Raw genomic sequence first — 21,574 nt, 5'->3', positions numbered from 1 at the left:
TTATCACTTTTAAAAGAGAAAGGCACAGTTTAAATCTTAATTTGTCATTACACGTTTTCCTTATTTCAACTTATTTCACTTGGATACTGACATAATTTCATAGTTAAACTCAAGAAGGATATGGACTAACATGTATGTGTGGGTAAAATTCCCTATTTTTATTATATAGAATTTTTTTCTTTATTAAGTGTTATTCTTTTCCATTTGAACTTCTCTCTTACTTAAATTTCTGTTTTGTTACTGCTTGATATGTAACCTTAAACAAGTTGATTTACTTTTTTCCCCAAGCTCCTTATTCCTAAAATAGAGATAGCCCTTTGGGGCTCTTATGAGGATTATGAAAGAAAAATGCTATGTGTAAAGCTCTAATAGTATAGAATTCAATCATTGTTTAGTTATTAGCATTTTATTAAGTTAAAATAGTTTATTGAATTTTTAAAGTTCTATTTTATAAACATACTAACCATTGGCCATCATTTAAGAATAGACATAATTGTCAGTCTTTAACACAAATGCCAGATATGAGTATCTTCAAAAGTTCTCCTTTCTGGAAAAGGAAAGCCTACTTTTAAAATGTTTCAGCTATCTGGCAGGCAGTTTTGTCCCCACTGCTTTAAATTTTCATATATTTCATAGTTAATTTTTGCACTTACTTTTCCATGTAAGCTTTTTATTCTCATCTTTTTTTTATTTTTATTTTTATTAAATCTTTATTGTTCAGATTACATCTGTTCCTCTTTTTTTCCCCCCCATAACTCCCCTCCTCCCAGTTCCCGCCCCACCCTCCACCCTCACTCCCCACCCACTGTCCTCATCCATAGGTGCACGATTTTTGTCCAGTCTCTACCCGCATCTCCCACTCCCCTTTCCGCCCCCCCAAGAATAGTCAGTCCATTCCCTTTCTATGTCCCTGATTCATTATAATCACCAGTTCATTCTGTACATCAGATTATTTATTCCCTTGATTCTTAGATTCACTTGTTGATAGATGCATGTTTGTTGTTCATAATTTGTATCTTTACCTTTTTCTTCTTCTTCCTCTTCTTAAAGGATACCTGTCAGCATTTCATATAATACTGGTTTAGTGGTGATGAACTCCTTTAGCTTTTCCTTATCTGTGAAGCTCTTTATCTGACCTTCAATTCTGAATGATAGCTTTGCTGGATAAAGTAATCTTGGTTGTAGGTTCTTGCTATTCATCACTTTGAATATTTCTTGCCATTCCCTTCTGGCCTGCAAAGTTTCTGTTGAGAAATCAGCTGACAGTCGTATGGGTATTCCCTTGTAGGTAATTGAGTCTCTTTCTCTTGCTGCTTTTAAGATTCTCTCTTTGTCTTTTGCTCTTGGCATTTTAATTATGATGTGTCTTGGTGTGGTCCTCTTTGGATTCCTTTTGTTTGGGGTTCTCTGCGCTTCTTGGACCTGTAAGTCCATTTCTTTCACCAGGTGGGGGAAGTTTTCTGTCATTATTTCTTCAAATAGGTTTTCAATATCTTGCTGTCTCTCATCTTCTGGTACCCCTATAATTCTGATGTTGGTGCATTTGAAACTGTCCCAGAGGCTCCTTACACTATCTTCGTATTTTTGGGTTCTTTTTTCATTTTGCTTTTCTGGTTGGGTGTTTCTCGTTTCTTCGCATTTCAAATCTTTGACTTGATTATTGCGCTCCTCTGGTCTGCTGTTGGGAGTCTGTATAATATTCTTTATTTCAGTCAGTGAATGCTTAATTTCTAGTTGGTTCTTTATCACACCATCGAGGGTCTCATTAGATTTCTTGAGGCTCTCATCAAGTTTATCGGCAGTTTCTAGCACATTATTGAAAGCCCTCAAAAGTGCGTTTTTTAGCTCTATATCCTCCATTTCTGTCATGTTTTTTTGTCTCCGCATTTTTTATGCTTTCTTGGTGCACCCCCTTGTGGTCTTTGTGCGCAGTCTTGTTGTAGTTAAGCCTTAATTGTTGTCAGCAATACTAGGGGTGAATTGACCTCCAGGCTAACTGGCTATGAGAGTCAGCTGTGTCTGCAGTGGGAGAGCTTCTGTACTGGATCTCTAGGGCGGTGCTAATCTAGCCTTTGCCTGAGGCTATCCAGCAAATGCCTCTGTGCAGGGCTTGGGCGGGGCGGGTCCCAGGGGATCTACAGGGCGGGCAGAGCGAGCAGTTATGGCTGCTCTCAGTTCCGTCCCCAGCGGCTCTGCAACCGCTGCAAACCTCGGAGAGAAAGCTGCCTTCCCGCTTCTCCCGTTTGAGTCTGGGTCCCTAGAGACTGGCCGGGATCTGGAGCTCAGAGTCTGAAACTCCCTCCCGATTGAAAATAACAACCGCGCCGCCGGCCTGCTCCACATGCCCTCCGCACCTGAGTATTTCACCTCCGCACTGCGCCTCCTCTGAGTCTCGGTATGGATTTCTCTTTCCTTCTAGTTGTAGAATCTCTTCTCAGCCAGCCTTCCTGTGGTTCTGGGTGATGTCCGTTCAGTCTTTTAGTTGTATTCTTGAAGTGGTTGTTCGAGGCAGCAAACTCCGGCGTTAACCTATGCTGCCATCTTGGTTCTCCTTTTTATTCTCATCTTAATTACATTATATTTACTTGTTAATTTTGGGAACATTGACATTATTAAGGTAGTGTATCTTCCCACATATTTATATGAGATATTTTTCTAAAGTAAAATTTTATTCTTTACTTCATTTAAGCCCTAGGCCTTTCTGGTTATTTTTTTCCTAAGTATGCTATAATTTTGTTATTTTAAATAAAATATTTTCATTCTTATTTTAGGTACTGTTTGCTAAGAGTAGATAAAAACGGTTGGTATTTGGATATTTGTATCATATCAAGGCACTTTGTATATTTATCTTACTAAATCTGGGAGTTTTTTAGTAGAATCTTTTTGGTTATCTATTTATAGTTGATAGTGACCAGAAATGATGTTTGTGTTTCTTCTTTTCCAATGATTTATTACATTCTCCTCTTATAAGGCAGTATCATATCATACTAGTGATAGTTACTTCCCACATCTATTTAATTGAGTGCACATTAGTATTTTGCTATTTTGGATATCTAATTTTGGAAAACAGTCTTACTAAATTCAAATTAGTTATTTTACTATTTCTTAGGAGCAACTTTAGTACTTTATCAAGTACCTTTTCAGCATCAATTGGTTTAATTTGTTGACATAATGAATTATGCTTATACATTTTCTGCTATTCAGTTCTGTTTGTCTCTAGATTAAACCCTGCTTGAGTTTAATGTGGAATTCTTTTTTTAAAAAATATAATTGATTTTTTTACAGAGAGGAAGGGAGAGGGATAGAGAGTTAGAAACATCGACCAGCTGCCTCCTGCACGCTCCCTACTGGGATGTGCCCACAACCAAGGTACATGCCCTTGACCGGAATCGAACCCGGGACCCTTCGGTCCACAGGCTGATGATCTATCCACTGAGCCAAACCGGTCAGGGCTGGAATTCTTTTGATAAATTTTTACATTTCATTGCTGATATTTTTACATCTATATCAATAATTGATCTGTAATTCTCTTTAACCATTTTTAATATCAGTATTTTACTATTTTCAGTATAAAAGTCTTAAATTTCTCTTGTTAAATTTATTTTTAAGTATTTTAGTACTTTTAGTCCTTTGTGAATAGAATTGTTTTCTTAATTTAATTTTTAGACTTTTTGTTGCTAATGTATGCAATCAGTTTTTGTATATTGATTTTGCATACTGCAATCTTGCTACTTTTGTATTTTCTCATAGTTTTATGGTGCATTACTTCAGATTTTCTACATTTAAGATAGTATCATCTGTGAATTAAAACACTTTTATTTTTTCATTTACTATGTTAATGCCTTTTTGCTTTATTGTGTGAGCTAAAAACTTACGGCAGATGTTGAATGGAGTAGCAGAAGGGATTTCCTTTTCTTAGGGAGAAAGCATTTACTTCTTCACAGTTAAGTGTGATACTAGCCGTAGGTTTTTTGTAGACACCCTTTATCAACTGAGTAAGTTTCCACATATTACTAGGTTGCTAAGAGTATTTATTATGAATGAGTGTTGGATTTTGTGAAATGTTTTTTCCTGCCTCTAGTAAGATGATCTTGTGGTTTATGTCCTTTATTGTAATAATATAGCATCTTTCTTTCCTTTTTTTTTTTTTTTTACCATAGACCACCCTTCCATTCAGGAGAAAAATCTTTCAGCCATAATCTAAGATCCTATTTATAAGTTACTGGATTTGGTTTGCTGTAGCCTTCTTTTCTTATGCTGTTTTCTGGCTTTGATAGCAAAGTACGAATGGCCTCACAGAATGAGTTTTGAAGTGTTTCTTCCTTTATTTACTGAATGAGTTTGTGAAGGATAGGTATTATTTCACCTTTATAGACAGTATCAGTGAACCATCTAGACTTGGACCTTCCTTTGTGGGAAGATTTTACATTTTGAATTCAGTTTCTGTACTTCCTGTAAGTGTATTTAGGTCATTCTATTTCATCTTGAAGTTGGTTTTGATAGTAATTGTCTTTCTAGGCATTTTTAAATTTAATTTTTTAAATTGTTGGCATAAAGTTGTTTATAACATTCTCTTGTAATTCTTTTAATTTCCATAGTGTCAGTTAATGTCCCTTCCTTTATTCCTGACTGACCTTTTGTGTCTTCTCTCTTTTTTCTTGGTCAGTCCAGTTAAATATCTGTCAGTTTTTCTTTCTTCCTTTTTTTTTTTTTAAATGTATTTTATTTTTTACAGAGAGGAAGGGAGAGAGATAGAGAGTTAGAAACTTCGATGGGAGAGAAACATCAATCAGCTGCCTCCTGCACACTCCCTACTGGGATGTGCCCGTAATCAAGGTACATGCCCTTGACCGGAATCGAACCTGGGACCCTTGAGTCCGCAGGCCGACGCTCTATCCATTGAGCCAAACCGGTTAGGGCATGTGTCAGTTTCTTAGGTGTATTTGTATGTGTAGGTAGGGAAGGTGCTTCAGGCCAGAACACCACATATGTTCTTACCCACATTTACTTGTTGGAAGGGTTGGAGATGTGTAGGCTGAACCTTTTGTAATGACTATTAGCTCACCACGAGTACCGATAGGCTAAAAGAACTGTTATTTCTTTTTCAGCCATTAGAATTATTGAAATCAAAATGCCCTTGCTGTAATCAAGGGCTCAGAAATCTTTCACTATATCTGCCACAGAGATAGAGACTAGACACTGAAACACTTCAACAGAGAACCTCCACATCTTTACAATGATGCTTGCAACAGAAATATCCAAAGCAGATTGACCACAAAATCTCTACCTTTCAAATCTTACATCCCATTGGTGGAACCTAAGTCACATCCAGGAGCATAACTGCAAGGGGATCTGAGCAATATAGTTTTTAACTTTCTATCTTCCATAAGCTAAAAATAGCATAAGGTGGTGGGAAATGGATGATGAGTGTCATTGACCCTAGCCAGCACAATGAGATTTGATATGAATTAAAGACTTATTTTTTGGCAATGAAATAGGTTAATATCAGAACAGGCATTAATGAAACAGAAGGTCTTACTTTACTCACTGCCTTTAATTGTACCTTTCACTTACTGAAACCCCTTTAATCATAAGAAAAATCTTTACTACCAGAAAACAATGACTCTTGTTGAATCATCTTCATTTAGAATTGAAATATTTCTTAAAATGCAGACTATTATCTAAATGTTTCTTTTTAAACTGTACAACATCAGTCTCTCTAGCTGTACCATTTATTTTACCACTGAGAACAGTACAAGAGTTATATTCACAAGGTTGCTTATTAAATACCATTTGTAATGAAGAATTTGACATTAGGAATGGGTTATACATCTAGTTGATCTTTTTGTTGTTGATTTTTTTTTTTTTTTTTTTTACTGGAGCTTACACCATGAAAAGTTTCTCAAGATGGACTAGAAACTCACAAGCATTTCTGTTAAAATCAAATCCTAAGTCGTGGTCCACTTGAAAATAATAGGTTAAAGAACCTTTTTCTGATTAATATTGAGAAAAAGACTTTATAAACCATGTAAAATCTATTCCTAAGCCCTGAGATTATTCAAAACGTGCTTTTCAAAAAAAGAGGATAATATTTTCTTTCTTTCTTCCTTTTTTTTTTTTTTTAAGAGAAGGGCTTTTTTTTAAAAACTATATTTTATTGACTTTTTACAGAAAGGAAGGGAGAGGGATAGTCAGAAACATCGATGAAAGAGAAACATCGGTCTGCTGCCTCCTGCACACCCCCCACTGGGGATGTGCCCGCAACCAAGGTACATGCCCTTGACTGGAATCGAACCTGGGACCGTTCAGTCTATAGGCTGATGCTCTATCCACTGAGCCAAACCAGTTAGGGCGAAGATAATATTTTCAACATAAGGGTAAAGGTCTTTATTAAGTGTCTGTTATTTGTTTAACAAGGACATTTAAAAAAAATATTTTTATTGATTTCAGAGAGTAAGGGAGAGGAAGAGAGAGACAGAAACATCAATGATGAGAGAGAATCATTGATTGGCTGCCTCCTGCACGCTCCCTACTGGAGATTGAGCCTGCAATCCAACCATCTACCTTGATCGGGAATTGAACCCTGTGACCTCCTGGTTCATAGGTTGACACTCAACCACTGAGCCACATCAACCTGGCAAGGACATATTCTTATTGTGTAGAAAAAGATAGAAAACCATTTTTCCTCCAGTTTATCTTCTCTAAAGCCAATTTGGGAGAGCATTGTAAGACTAAAGTAAATAGAACTAGCAATCTGTGGCTTTAATATGATATTAGAGTTGCTTGCATGCTAACTTGAAGCATCTTGTAATTTTTAAAGTTGTAATTAGTATAACAGATAGGAAATATGGGTATTTTTAAGGTTATTTTCTTTGAAATAATAACAGTTCTCCCCTCCCCAAAATTAGTGATATAAGACAAAGATAAAATTAGTTTTATTCTGTTTCAGAAGTGGCATTTATGTTAACAACATATTCACTGGGAAGAAATAATGTCCCTAGCCGAAACCGGTTTGGCTCAGTGGATAGAGCATCGGCTTGCGGACTGAAGGGTCCCAGGTTTGATTCCGGTCAAGGGCATGTACCTGGGTTGCGGGCACATCCCCAGTAGGAGATGTGCAGGAGGCAGCTGGTCGATGTTTCTCTCTCTATCTCTCTCCCTTCCTCTCTGTGAAAAATCAATAAAATATATTAAAAAAAAAAAAAAAGAAAGAAATAATGTCCCTAGAACAAATAAACAGGAATTCTGAAATATTCTATTTAACTGTGTTATTAATAAACATTTTTAGCTTTGGTTACTGTGAACTCTGTTATTCTCACTAATCAGTTCACATACATAAGCACCATTTGTTTTCCCATTTTCCATACTTTCTAAGTGTGATTTGGCATTTGATGATTCTTAGTCTTCAAAAGAAAAAAGTAACCTTTTAAGGGTTTGGGAGGATTTATTAATTTATTTCCCTTACTTGAATACTTTTGGAAGCTTCTCATTGCCTAAAGAATAAATACAGATAATATTGCTTTCTGTTCTACTAGTAGGCCTTTCATGATCAGCTTCAATATTTCTTATATGTGACTCATGTTGTGTTTTTTTTAACATATTCAGTAAAAATAATTTTTATAAAGGTTCTTCTTGATTCTCAGTAAAGCTATCTGGGCTATCGTACATTTGCGGCTTAAAAATATCTACATTTAAAATTGTTTATATTTAATTAAATAGTATAAGATTATGTCCTCATTCTCAACTTTCATTTGTTACAAAGTTTAAATTCCCCTTGATCAAACATTATTAAACTACCTCCTCAAAGGTACTACTGTTAATAGTTTTAAAGGTATCTTTCCATAAATACATAGCATTTCTTGAGGAGGAGGCCAATAAGTATTTTTCTTTATTTGGAAATATGTATGATTTTAAACGAGGGTGGATTATAAAAGATGAACATCTATACTATACAAAACTCAAATTTAGAATATTTTAGACCTCTACAGTCAGTTTATGGACTACCATCTACTTTCCTCTTGTTTTCCCAACATCCCTGTCACCAAAATATAATTAGTTCCTTTCAGGTTGAAAACCTTGGTGTTTAAGGATCTATGACACCTAATTTAATTCACAATATAGAGTTAAGATGGAGAAACTTGAGTAAGGTAGATATGTAATTGCTCAGGGGACTTTTACTATATTTCCCTGTCTTATCTAAGTAATGGGAAGCATTTTCGATTTGTTAAGTTTATAAATCTACCTTGTCTTTTATACAGCAGTTGCCAGCGGAGATGATGTCTTTTCCTTCACGTTTAAATGAATTGAATGTCTGAATATTTAATAAATCTTGATTAATATCACAACATTCATGAACATGTGTTTCAGTTGTCTATACTACATAGATAATGAGGGTGTATGACTTTGAAGGACATTTTATTTTCAAGTTTCCAAGTAATTTGAGTAAACTCAAATGGAAGTGGCAAGCATAAAGCCAGTATTCACAAAACAAATTATTCTATTACTTTGTAATAAATAAAATCTATTTTTTAGAGTGCTAGAACCTAAAAACAACTTTGAAGCACCCAATAAATCTCTTATCTATTTATGCCTGTCTTGCCTTCCAGCCTGTAATTAGCACTCTAGCTAGATCTTTTAAAAAATGAGCTTCACAAGAAATTTTATATTTATATTAAGTGCAGAGATATTTTAAAGTCAGGCATCTTTTACTCAACTGTTACTAAAATTGAGTAATCACTACAAACATTTGGAAAGTATGAAATGCATGATACGATGTCAAGGGATACCATTAAAATAATAGAACCAAAGAACAAAATTCAAACTGTTATTAGGGTAAGGGGGAAGGAGTACAATATTTGGCTAATCCAAAACAAGCAAGCAAGAAAGGGGAGGTGGGGAAGCACAGAAAACTTGGGGTAATTAAAAAAAACAAAGCTCATAGATAGAAATCCAAATATATCTAATTATAGTAAATGGAAATGGATTTAATGGGTCCAAATAAAAGGCAGGGATTAACAGGCTAGTTAAAAATGTTTAGAATGCAATTCTGTATTCTTTATAAGAGACACATTTAAAACAAGGATAAGGAAAAGTAAATAAAAAGTTTTATTGGGTGCAGTAGAAGATACCTGACAAAGATTATATTGCATAGGAGTTTGGAAAATATGGAATTTTTAGACAATTGGTATGGGAAAATGACAGTGTTATTCTAACTCAAGAAATACACAAGACTAATTCCAGATGATCAAATGACCTAAATATGAGCAGCAAAACTATAAACTGTTTATAAGACAACATAAGAAAGAATATCTTCACAATCTTGATTCAGGGAATGCTTTAAGATACCAGAACTGTAAACTTTAAATGAAAGGTGGGTAAATTTGGCTATTATAAAATATACTTTTGTTCATCAAATAACTCCTGGAATAAATAATTTTTAAAAAGTCATTAATTGGGGTGAGATATTTAGGACACATATTCAGAATACATGAAGAACTCTTTCAAGTAAATAAGAAAATAATAAATATGCTCTACAACCTTGTTACTCAAAGTGTAGTCTGCCCAGTGGAACAACGTGAGAGCCCAGAAACAAACCCAAAAAGATCACGTATTGTAAAATGGTACAGTCAACAGTTTGTCAGTTTCTTTAAAAGTTAAAAGTTAAGCCGAGACCGGTCTGGCTCAGTGGATAGAGCGTCGGCCTGCGGACTCAAGGGTCCCAGGTTCGATTCCGGTCAAGGGCATGTATCTGGGTTGCGGTCACATCCCCAGTAGGAGATGTGCAGGAGGCAGCTGATCGATATTTCTCTCTCATCGATGTTTCTAACTCTCTATCCCTCTCTCTTCCTCTCTGTAAAAAATCAATAAAATATATTTAAAAAATAAAAAATACAAGTTAAAAGTTAAACACAAAATTATTACATTTCCCAGTAATTACATTTTATAGATAGCTCCTCAATACCTGAATATATGTCCACAGAAAGACTTGAATGTGATTGTTGATTGCAGCATTATGCATGATAACCAAAAAAAAGGGGGAAGCAAATATCTATTTACTGGTAAGTGGATAGACAAAATTGGTATATCCATACAGTGGATACTCTTCCACAATAAAAATGAATAAGCTGCTGACACATGTTAAAACATGGATGAACTTAAAATACATTATGTGAAGTGTAAGAAACCATGCAGGGGAACCAAGTATTATAATGATTCCATTTATATAAATTGTCCAGAAAAGGCAAATTTTTAGATCGGTAGCTATAGTGATTACCTAGGGCAATGGGTGATAGATGGGCTTGAGAGATCTTACTGGATGAGGAAAACGTTCTAAAACATTTATGGTGATGGTTGCACCACTGGGTAAATTTAGTGAAAATCACTGAATATTGTACTTACAATTTTTATGTAGTGTCTCTCAAGAAAGTGTTTTTACAAAAGCAAATGTAGGATATATAAAATTATATAGCATTATGTTTAGCCAGAATGCCAAAATATTTATATTACCTTTTTAATAAAGTCATCAAAATTTAGAGATTTATTTTTAAATTTCCAGTTATTTTGAACCTTTAATTCTCTATTTCTAGAGCCAGGATCACAGGAATTGTCAGTGGAACTCCCTTTCACACTCACATTCCCATATGTTTAATTTTTTAATGCAACCTTATTTTCTTAGATTCATAAAAGAAAACCCATTATATCTGTCTTATCTTTGAAAATGAGTCATAGCCCTTCATATTCTGGCTATTAACAGGTTGACACTACCAGAATATGTGAAACATTTGATGAAAAACACCAAAACCAATTAAAATTAGCTTTGCTTTCTATTTCTTCATTTACTGCATTTTTTCTCTGTTTTGTTTTGTTTTAGATCACTGTGTCCACTACTATGATCTTCGTAACACTAAACAGCCAATTATGGTATTCAAAGGACACCGAAAAGCTGTTTCTTATGCAAAGTTTGTGAGTGGTGAGGAAATTGTCTCTGCGTGAGTATTACTCTTTTCAGAGGTTGAACTGAACACAGCTCTGTCATCCTTTACCATTTTGTAATGTTACCTTGCATATATATATAAATAATAACACTGTGGTGGTATGTGTACTTTTAAATAAATTTTTTTATAACATCTGATTAAAATGCATGCATATTCTGATCTGTATTACTCACTTTAATATGTTAGTTGTGAATAAAATCCTGATTATACTAATTTTTAATGTCTCCCCCTTAAATATTTGAACTTCAGATTGAGTTTCAGCCACTGCTTCTCCATAAGAAGAGACAACATAGTTGAGGGAATAAAATGAGAAGTGTTTTGTTTAATTCAACTAATGTTATTCTATATATATCTACATTGCAGTACTGTAGTGTATTTATTTCAAGTTATATTTGATTGACTTTTGATTATATGTTATTTGATCTCCTTATGATTTCATGGTGAGTTTTACATGTGCTTTGAAGAGAACTTTCCAACTATGAATGCTTATACCCAACAAATATCCTTTTAGAAGCTTCTGACCTAGAGAGTCATAGTATAGCTTTTAGTTGTCTTTTAAGAGGTCAACCAGATACATAAATCTCATCTGCCAAAATATTGTTGACAAAGTTTTTCTGCTAACAGAAGCAGCCCCTTCTTTCTGTGATCCATTTTATAGTTCTCTTCATTTTATATTAACCTAGTAAATACCCGTTCTTTAGTTCTCTCTTTTTCATATCTATTATTATCAAGGTAAATGATATATTGTTTTCTTTTCTTCACTTAGCTTCTAATCTCTCAGGAGATTATTAATGCCACGGATTTCTGCTTGGTATTTCTCACCACATCTACCTTCATGCTGCTTGCCCTCGATAAGAATTTGGCAATTTGAATTGAATTACAAAGAAGGGAACAAAAGAAAGTAGGAACTGAGCTTTAGAAGGGCAAGTAGTATAGGTCATTGGTTCACAAATCTGAATTAAGTAGTTACAAGTCAAAAAGTATCCTACTCCCACTTTTCTAGTACTACTTAAAGAAAAGATTGGTCCAAATCTTTGACCAATCTAAATATAGAGTTAACAAAATTAAAAACACAGGATGGGTTGATATTATAAATCAAGATGACTTTTCTCTTGCACATTTTGGAGTTTAGAAGTATTTAGAATAAATTTATTCACAAGTATATTTAGAAATATTGAAAAGTAAAATACACACATTGTTGCAACCTCTGAATTGTTGGCCAGTTTAAAAATGTGTGTATATTTATACATATATATACACACATAAAGGGATATTCACTGCAACACTATTGAACAAAAAACAAATTGATGACAATATCAATACCGAAGAATAGATGTTATATTGAAAAATGATGAGAACCAATAGAGAAGTATTTCAAGAGTTTGATGGCATTTGGCCTCTGAAATAAAGATTCAGTCTTGGCTCTACTGTTTACTAACTGTGGTACCTTGAAAATGTCCTCAACCTCCTGAATCTCAGTTTGTTCATCTCTAAATAATAGTACTAATCTTTAGTTGTGAATCTTTAAATAAAATAATGTATGTAAAATACTTACCATGGTGCTCTAGTCTATGAATGTTAGAGTAAATAAAAAGATTTATTATGTAGTCATTAATAAAGATACAGAAATGAGTTATTTTACAGAAAACAATGTAACACAAATTTATGAATGGTGGAGAAGCAATTTACAAAATAATATACGTCTTATGATCCAGTTTTTGAACAAAAAGAGAAAAAACATGTAGTTTTAAGTCCCAAGACTGTCTCTATATAATAATTACCAGTGATTTATATAATTACTTTTTGGTAAATAACTGTATCTGCATATTATTTCAGCAAGATAAACTACTTTATATAGATCATTCAACTATTTACAGTATTCCACCTCTGCAGGTACAATTAAGCTTTGAATATAGTTTATATTCGGTATACTAATACAATTCAAGAGTTGAAAAGTAAATCAAAACAAGCAGAACAATTGTGTTTTGATGGTGGTGGTATGATGTTACCAATGACTAATGTTTATTAATGCCCATGGACTATTGAAAACATTTTAAATGAATTAATTTAATTTTTAAAAGACAAGATTCATAACATCTTATAAATTTTATAGTGTAAGAATCATATTTCACATTTAAATGATGAAAAAAAAGCAGGCCAGAGAGGTTAAATAACTTACCCAAGGTCAAAAACAAATTATCAGCATATTGAGCATCCTAACAGTCTGGTTTCAGATTCTGCATTTTTAACCACCCAACTAGAGTGCCTCTAATTAGTAGCGATGAGTTTCATGCCATGAAATCTTAAATATGCTCTAACTTTTTGTGTTTACTTTAGCTCAACGGACAGCCAGTTAAAACTGTGGAATGTAGGGAAACCATACTGTCTACGTTCCTTCAAGGGTCATATCAATGAAAAAAACTTTGTAGGCCTCGCTTCCAATGGTGATTACATAGCTTGTGGTATGTGAAACCATCTTTTCCTACACTTTTTTAACAGGTACCTGTCACCAAAATGCATTCAGTGGAACTATATGTATTCCACTATAGTGGAATATATTAATTAATTAATCCTCAGATTGGACTGCATTAGTCCTTCCCTTCTCTACGGAACACTAGCAAATCCTAACCACATGAAATAGCATAATATTTTTAAATATGTTTTTGGTTGTTCTCCATTATAACATAATTTCTATAGATATTATGTAAAAGAGAAAATATTAATGTTTGCTAATATCCTAATTTTGGAGACATTATTTGTGTTCTTGAGCTTGTTATTTATTTTCTCCTATAAAGTGTTCTCTTCATTAAGCAGTCTATTTGGGTAGTCTTTATCTGATCTTCTGGGGCTTTTTTTAATGATAATTTATACATTTTTAAATCAGAAGTAGAAAAATCAAATTTAGTATTATTCAGCTTTATGATATATCTAATGCCTGAAGAAATGAACTTTCATCAATACCTTCAAATGACTTGGCCTTTATTGAGTAAAGTTGACTCTCTCCACATGTATGTGAACCTAAACCCTGCAAAGCAACTCTCTGCATAATTATCCAACTTCTCATAGACTGCTCAAAAATGTAGGTTTCTAGACTGCTTACCTAATAGAGTAATGCCTTCATTAGGGATTGGGAAATAAGTTTTTTAGGTTATTAAAATTTGCCTTCACAGGTGCAATAACTTTCTTTTTTCTCTCTAGATGAAATTGTTGTAAATGTAATTAAAGATTCATGCGATATTAACAATGTTTTTATTCTTCTGGAGACCTTTCCTAGAAATGATTTTCATGTGGTAATTTCAGCCTTAGAATTCCCAATGTTAAATCATTTAACAGTGATTATGTCTTTAGATTAGTAAAGTGTAGTTTTTCCTATGAATTCTTTTCTGACATGATTCCCAAGAAGTCCCATGCTCTGTTCTTTCAAAATTAACCATAAAAGATATTTAGTCTTGGAGTTTAAACTCTGAGGTATAAATTATCTTATGAATGTGCTATCCTAGCTCTGAATTATCCCATTCTAAAAAATTATTTATTTTTAAATTTTTTTAGGAAGCGAGAACAACTCTCTTTACCTGTACTATAAAGGACTTTCTAAGACTTTGCTAACGTTTAAGTTTGATACAGTTAAAAGTGTTCTTGACAAAGACCGAAAAGAAGATGATACAAATGAATTTGTTAGTGCTGTGTGCTGGAGGGCACTGCCAGATGGGGTAAGTTTTCATAGCAGTTTTTTTTTCCACCTTGGTGTTCTATATAATTCTTTATGTTTATGTACACACAGGTGAGTTTTTTTAATGTTTAAAATATAAATTGATATGTGGTATGCATTTTATGTTTTTGCTTAGCCTTGCATCGATCACTAAAGGATACAAGCATTTTAGGTAGTAATGGAAATGTCACTAATAGGACAGTGTCATACTGACATAATGTTTCTCCTATGTACCCATAGCATTTTGTGTATGCCTGTGTTACAGCCATTAAAACTTTGTCTCTATATCTATTCCATAAAACTGGAGATTTCTCCAGAGTATACACTGTATCTTATTTTTCTTTTCTTTTTTTAATATATATTTTTGATTTCAGAGGGAAAGGGAGAGGGAGAGAGAGATAGAAACATTAATGATGAGAGAGAATAATTGATCAGCTGCCTCCTGCGTGCCCCACACTGGGGATCAAGCCCACAACCTGGGCATGTGCTCTAACCGGGAATCAAACCATGACCACCTGGTTCATAGCTTGATGCTCAACCACTGAGCCATGCCAGCCGGGTTATATCTTAATGTTCTTAGTGATCACATGCAGTATATGCTCAAAAGACATTTAGCTAAACCAGGTATTGTATTAGGAAGAAAAAGGTTTGATGTAGATAAAGGGGAGTGGCCTACAACTAATTAGATTCTATTTCAGGGCAGAATTACTTTCTACAAAATATATTTTTCAAGAATATTTAAATACATTTAATTTCTTAAGAAAGTTGCACTTCTAGGTTGCAAAAAAATGTTTTCTCCAACTTGTCACTTATTTAAAGTACAAGCTTTCTAATAAAGTATATGAAGAAATAATTTATCTTGATTTTTTTAAAGAGTAGTCATTCTTTAGTGTCATTTTTTCAAAAAATAGCTTTTTAGTTGCTTACTTGGTTGGTTTTATTGTTGACACAAAAATTCTTAATTAATGAGTACGTTAAGATATTTGAGTTCCAGGTATGGTTTAACTTTAATTAGATATACTCCATTGCTATATTGTTTAAAGTTCTCTTACTCAATTTTCAGTATTGGTAATGGCAGACTAAGTGTTGGACCAATCTTTCCTCTAAGTCAGTGGTTCTCAACCTTCCTAATGCCGCAACTCTTTAATACAGTTCCTCATGTTGTGGTGACCCCCAACCAGAAAATTATTTTCGTTGCTACTTCATAACTGTAATTTTGCTACTGTTATGAATCGTAATGTAAATATCTGATATGCAGGATGTATTTTCATTGTTACAAATTGAACATAATTAAAGCATAGTGATTAATCACAAAAACAAAATGTAAGTATATATGTGTTTTCCAATGGTCTTAGACGACCCCTTGAAAGGGTCGTTTGACCCCCAAAGGGGTCTCGACCCACAGGTTGAGAACCACTGCTCGAAGTAGTACTAGAAAATTGGGAGCAGGTATATGTATTTTATAAACAAAAACCTGTTTGAAGGCATTGGAAAGTACACAAGATAGAAAAGAATTACCAGCCTAGAAATGTGACCCTGATTTTTGAGTGTACTTTTGCCTGGGAGCATTTGCCAATTTTGGTGGAGTGGCTGAGAGCACTTAATGGTAGTTTCAAAGGGGCACAGGTATTGATGAAAGACATCAAGGTAGAGATTCAGGAAGTGCTTACCACTGTGGAAGATAAGCCTCACAGTGATTGCAACTCAACTTCAAATCATATCAATCCTGAAATTAAAGGGAGGTGATTCTGGATTGCTAGAATCCACAGGATGCAATATTAAATCCTTTCTGAAAGATCCTTTAAAGAAGATCATCTGAAAACTTCATTTATGTTTTTTAAATTGCAATTGCAATAATTAGGGCACAAAAAAAATAAACAGACCTAGGGAAAAGCAAGGCAGCATGAATAAATCCAGCAGAAGCAATGGAGAGTAGAAACAAATCACAGCATCTTTGGATATTGGAGTTATCAGACATCGCTTGAAAATACCCACGCTGATGAGATTAAAGAAAATATTGAAAATTTAAACTGGGAACTAAACACTTTAAAATGAAAATTCTAGAACTGAAAATAGAGAGCTAACAAAATTAAGAACACAGGATGGGTTGAATGGAAGATCAGACACAGTTGAAAAGAGAATTAATGAACTTGTAGTTAAATTAGAAGAAAACATACAGAAGTAAACATGGAGAGACAAAGTGATGAAAAAATATAGAAAGGAAATAGAAGATGAAGTAAGAAAGTTTAATAAATAGGAGACCTAAAAGGACAGATGAGAAATAATGCTGCTGAAGCAAATATTAGAAAGGATTGTTGTTAAGAACTTGACAAAATTGATGAAAGACATCAAGGTAGAGATTCATGAAGCCTTTGTATCCCAGAGAATAAGTGATTTGCAATCTACAATGTGAGTATAGATTTAATATTTAACCTAGACCTCTTGCAGACCTAGGCCTGCTTAAAAATTTAACTTTGGTCTGCCTTATAGCACTATTTTATGGAAATAAACTTGAGTTTAGACAAATATGTGCTAGGAGCTAGTTATCTTAAATTTTCTATGAAACTTCATCTGTGGTATTTCATCTGGAGTGAGAGAACTGTGAGTTGGCTTATAGTCCTTACATCTGTTCAAAGTGAACAGTATAAGACTGGCAGGAAAACAAGGCACATCTCTGTATGGGGGTGAACCACTTGCACCTTAACTGTCCTTGGCAACTCTTGAGTACTCTTCGTGTGAGTTGGGGAGAGATCCAAGAAACTATGCCTGTAAATAGTTGCTTGCCCCCTGATGAGTTTGAAGGTGCTGTGCATGATGAATTTCCTACCTTGTATCCCTCTATAAAGCTAATTTAGTGCTGGATTAAAGCTAGTTGTATATGATACTGTGATCCCCCTCCTAGGGACAATCATACCTTGATACATAGTAAAACTGCTGAAAATAAAATACAAATGGAGATTCTTAAAAAAAGGCATCACCCAGGAACTTGCTTTATTTCACAATAAAAAGATTTAGTTCTGTAACTCATTTCATTACTACTCCAGATATGTTTTAAGTATCCTATATAATAATCCTCTATAATAAAAGGCTAATATGCAAATTGTCTCCTTGACTGGGAGTTTGACCAAGGGGCAGGGCCAGCCAGCCAACTGCCCGTGGCTCCTCCCCCTGGCCAGCTCTCCCCGATTGGGGTGGGCCAGCTGGACCCCACCGTGCACGAATTTGTGCACTGGGCCTCTAGTGATTTTTATAATAACTTCCTTTTATTAGTCACTAAAATAACTTTTCTTATTTTAGATGTGGCAGAAGGTGTGAAAGACTCTTTTGTTCATTTATTCAACCAATATTATGTGCAGCCACAGTTTAGATCCTAGAGATAAACTGTGAACAAAACTGTAAAAAAAGCTCTGGCCTTCATAGGAGACTTACAATTTTATGTGCTGGAGAAGACCGAAAACAAAGTAAATAAGTTGTTATAGTAGAAGGAGCGAGTGCTTTGGAGAAAAAAACACAAAGCCAAAAAGTGGGAGAGTGCTGGAGTAGGGAGTGCTGGAGTAGTTTTCAATTGGTGGTGACTTAGAGCAAAGACTAGAGGAGATGAAAGCATAATCCATGTTGAAATATAGAGGAGTTTTCCTGGTGAAGCAAACAGTTCGGAAGCCTTTAAGAATGTGATTAGTGTTCAAGGAACAGAAAGAAGGCAGTGTTTTGTGCACTACAGTGAGCTAGGTGGAGAGCAGCAGATGTTTCAGAGTGAAGAAGAGCCACTTCAGTACAGCATTGTTTAGCATTGTCACGACTGTTTTGGCTTTTACTGGGAGTGAGTTGGGAGCCAATATAAGATGTTCCTCTTTCCCCCTCCCTCCCTTATTTCCTCCCTCTCTCCTTCCCTCCCTCGTTCCCTCCCTTTCTCCTTCTCTTTCTCTCTTCATCCTCCCTCCCTCTCTCTTTTCCTCTTCCCATTACCTCATAAACAGTAAACATTGTTTAAAAATGTGAAACATTCAAGAACTTATGGTTCCACATGCAGTAAAAGTCAACATTTTCTGAATTTTCATTGTGTTAACCCATTCTTTACCCCAGTTTTACTTAAATCCTTTGAGTGTACAATGTCACTTGATAATGTGGGCAAAAAGTTCTAAAATGCATTTTATGAAGTTGTGCAGACTTCATGTGTTTTACTTTGTCATAACTAGTTTTAAAACATGGGAATGAGAATATGAAAGAAAAGAATGGGACATTTTGTGGTATATGTAAACTGCACTAGTGTAGGTAACAACCCTGTTTTTAGCTTCCCTTTCTAGTTTATTTATTTTAAATCCTCATAGATCTCCACTTGTGAAGTTTAACTTTTCTACTAAATTTCTGTGATTCAAATTCAAGTACTGTGTATCTTTTTTAACCAGATAAATTTATATAAATTTATAAAAGTGTTACAAATAAATTTTTACGTGTATAATCATTCTCACTAAACTTAAAAGCCTCCCTAGGTTAAAAACTTTTGTCCTATTAATCTTGGAATTCTGTTGTTCTTGTGTGAGATCTATAAATTCAAGTTATTTAAAAAAAGAAATAAGTAAATCTTTTCAATTTCCTCCTTGTCACCCCTGACCCAAAGCAGAAAAGTACAGATTTCTTTTTTCTGTGGACTCAACATTTATAGACAGTTTTCAATATCTATACCAGTCTTTTTCAAAGTATGGTCTATTAATATTTACGTCAGTATTATTAATTTCCTGGAATATGTATTTTAAAAGCAAATTTCGAAACCCCAGACTTATAAGTCAGTTTCTGAAGGTAAGACCCAGGAACCTTAATTTTTGTGTGTCTTTAGTAGGACACATAAATCTCTTATTTTATTAAATAGCCTAGAATTAAGGGGGGAAGGAAGTAAAGGTCTCATCCCTGACACCTCCATTCTTGGTCCCACTTGCGGAAATTTGTAGAGATCCAATAGTGTTTGCATGTGAGAATGAGAAAAAAAGTGTTCCCAACAATGGCTACTACAGACCTCTTCTTCATTTCACAGCAGTAATAGGCACTATCTCAAACCCTTTCAAGAGCCACATAAGAAGGCTTTCCAAGGTCCCTTCGGAAGTTGGTCATTTTGGAAGAGGTTGTAAAAACCAATTCTAAGGGGTAACGTTGGGTAGTGAGAGGCTGGGGTTCTTTTTGATCTCCTCATTGGCAAAAAGAAAGGCTAGAATATTCTTGTAGTACTTGTACTAAATCAGGATCTTAAAGCTGGAGCCCAAGATCTGTCTCCCAGGAAGCAGCATGTCTTGATGTTTAATCAGCCAAATTTGATCAAATGCTTACCAATTTATTATAAAGGCCATAGCCCAGGAGCAGCCAAATGGAAAAGATGCATAGAGGCAGGTATTGATGGGGGTGGTGTGGCATGGGGCTCCCATGCCTTCTCTGGGCAAGCCATCTTTCACCAACTGTGTTCACCAACTCAGAAGCTCCAGAATTTCTATTTTTAAAACACTGCCCATGGGATTCATATATAATCAAGTGCTATAACATAATCAGGTTTTGAGCTTTTTTATTTTTACATTGCTTTGTAAGAAATTTGTTGAATTTTTAAGTGAAATTTTACTTAATTAAATGTTCAAAGACCCTAACTGGCCACAAAAAGAAGTGAGGGCAATTTAAATCCAGCAGTGAGCTCTTTGGGATTTTATTCTGAAATGCTATTCCTTTGATTTTTCCTTTCAGCCTCTGTCAGATTAATGTCCTTACTTCCTTTTGGCTTTATCATTCTTCTAAGTCATTTAAGCCCAAAATTCCTAAATCATTATTGTTGCATCTCTTTTTATCTTCAAATATTCATCCAACAGCAATAATACTTTGTTTGAAATATCCTATATTTATCTTTTTTTCATTTATTTATGTTTTTCATCTCCTCATTCCTGTTCCTCCCTTGCCTTCACAGATTACTTCCAATGGCTTTATACCCCCTTTAGATTAGCTTTTGTATACTGCTACCAAATATCCTTAATCATTGCATATAGGAATTCACAGAGTCAAACATTGCTCATTACCTTTAATTGATCCTAGGTCATTCAGAAAACTTTCTTTCAAACTCAGTATTTGCAAGTAACTCCAAGTAGTATATTTGACCATCATTAAAAATTAGGATATAATTTCATAAATATATTTCTTCAACTTGATTATTTTACCTGTTTCACTTCAGGTGACTTTATCTAATTTAAAAATTGTATTTTTACCCTCACAATTAAATAAGATTCTTGAGAAAATCCAGTTTCAATTATAGGAAAAAAGATCCAGAAGAACTGATTTAAAGGTAGCTCAGATTTCAAACTTAAGTAATTAATTAGAAGTCAGCCTTTAAAATAAGTATAGAGTAATCATAGATGTGAGTTTAAATGTTACTCTTCTTTAATTATTTCTCTTTCCTCATGTGTTTGATCTTAGGCATTAAATCTAAACTGCTAGCAGTGTTCAAGATTTTTAAGAATTTGAAGTAATGCTACTTGTCCAACCTTATTTCTATTTTCTAGCACAAAACATCTATTAAGAAAGTTTCTTTATTGCCTCCATTCTATTCCTAATGTTACCTCTGAACTTGTGTTCATGTTGTTCCCCATGTATCTGTATTGCCTAGTTCTCTCCCTCCCACTTATCTAAATTTTCTCATCCTTTTTTTAACCCAACCCCTACTTTTCTATCCCTTTCTTAACCATTTCATCTCCTTCATTTCTGGCTTCTCACAGCTGCTGATACACCTATAGAGTGCACTCCGCCAGCTGCCATTCAGGTATATTCTTCTCTAATTGTACTTCATTAGTGTGATCCCAGTTATATTCCTCGCTTCTACCTTTAAGAGCAAAAAATATCAACACCA

General features: G+C 34.3%; 1 protein-coding gene across 3 annotated transcripts in view; it reads left to right on the top strand.

The window, feature by feature from the left end:
- Window positions 1-21,574, top strand: part of COP1 (COP1 E3 ubiquitin ligase) — a 103,228-nt gene that overhangs the window by 71,383 nt on the left and 10,271 nt on the right. For all 3 annotated transcript variants that reach the window (XM_070397500.1, XM_070397499.1, XM_070397501.1), the window contains exons 16-18: window positions 10,871-10,988; window positions 13,332-13,456; window positions 14,544-14,704. In XM_070397500.1, coding sequence (XP_070253601.1) covers window positions 10,871-10,988; window positions 13,332-13,456; window positions 14,544-14,704 — 404 coding nt within the window. The remainder of the gene's footprint in view (window positions 1-10,870; window positions 10,989-13,331; window positions 13,457-14,543; window positions 14,705-21,574) is intronic.

Source organism: Myotis yumanensis, unplaced genomic scaffold (assembly GCF_028538775.1).
Source record: "Myotis yumanensis isolate MYYU_CA2020_CCGP unplaced genomic scaffold, mMyoYum1.0.hap1 SCAF_17, whole genome shotgun sequence".
Taxonomy (NCBI): domain Eukaryota; kingdom Metazoa; phylum Chordata; class Mammalia; order Chiroptera; family Vespertilionidae; genus Myotis; species Myotis yumanensis.
The sequence above is the reverse complement of the archived record's forward strand: the minus strand, read 5'-3'. Positions and strand labels throughout refer to the sequence as shown.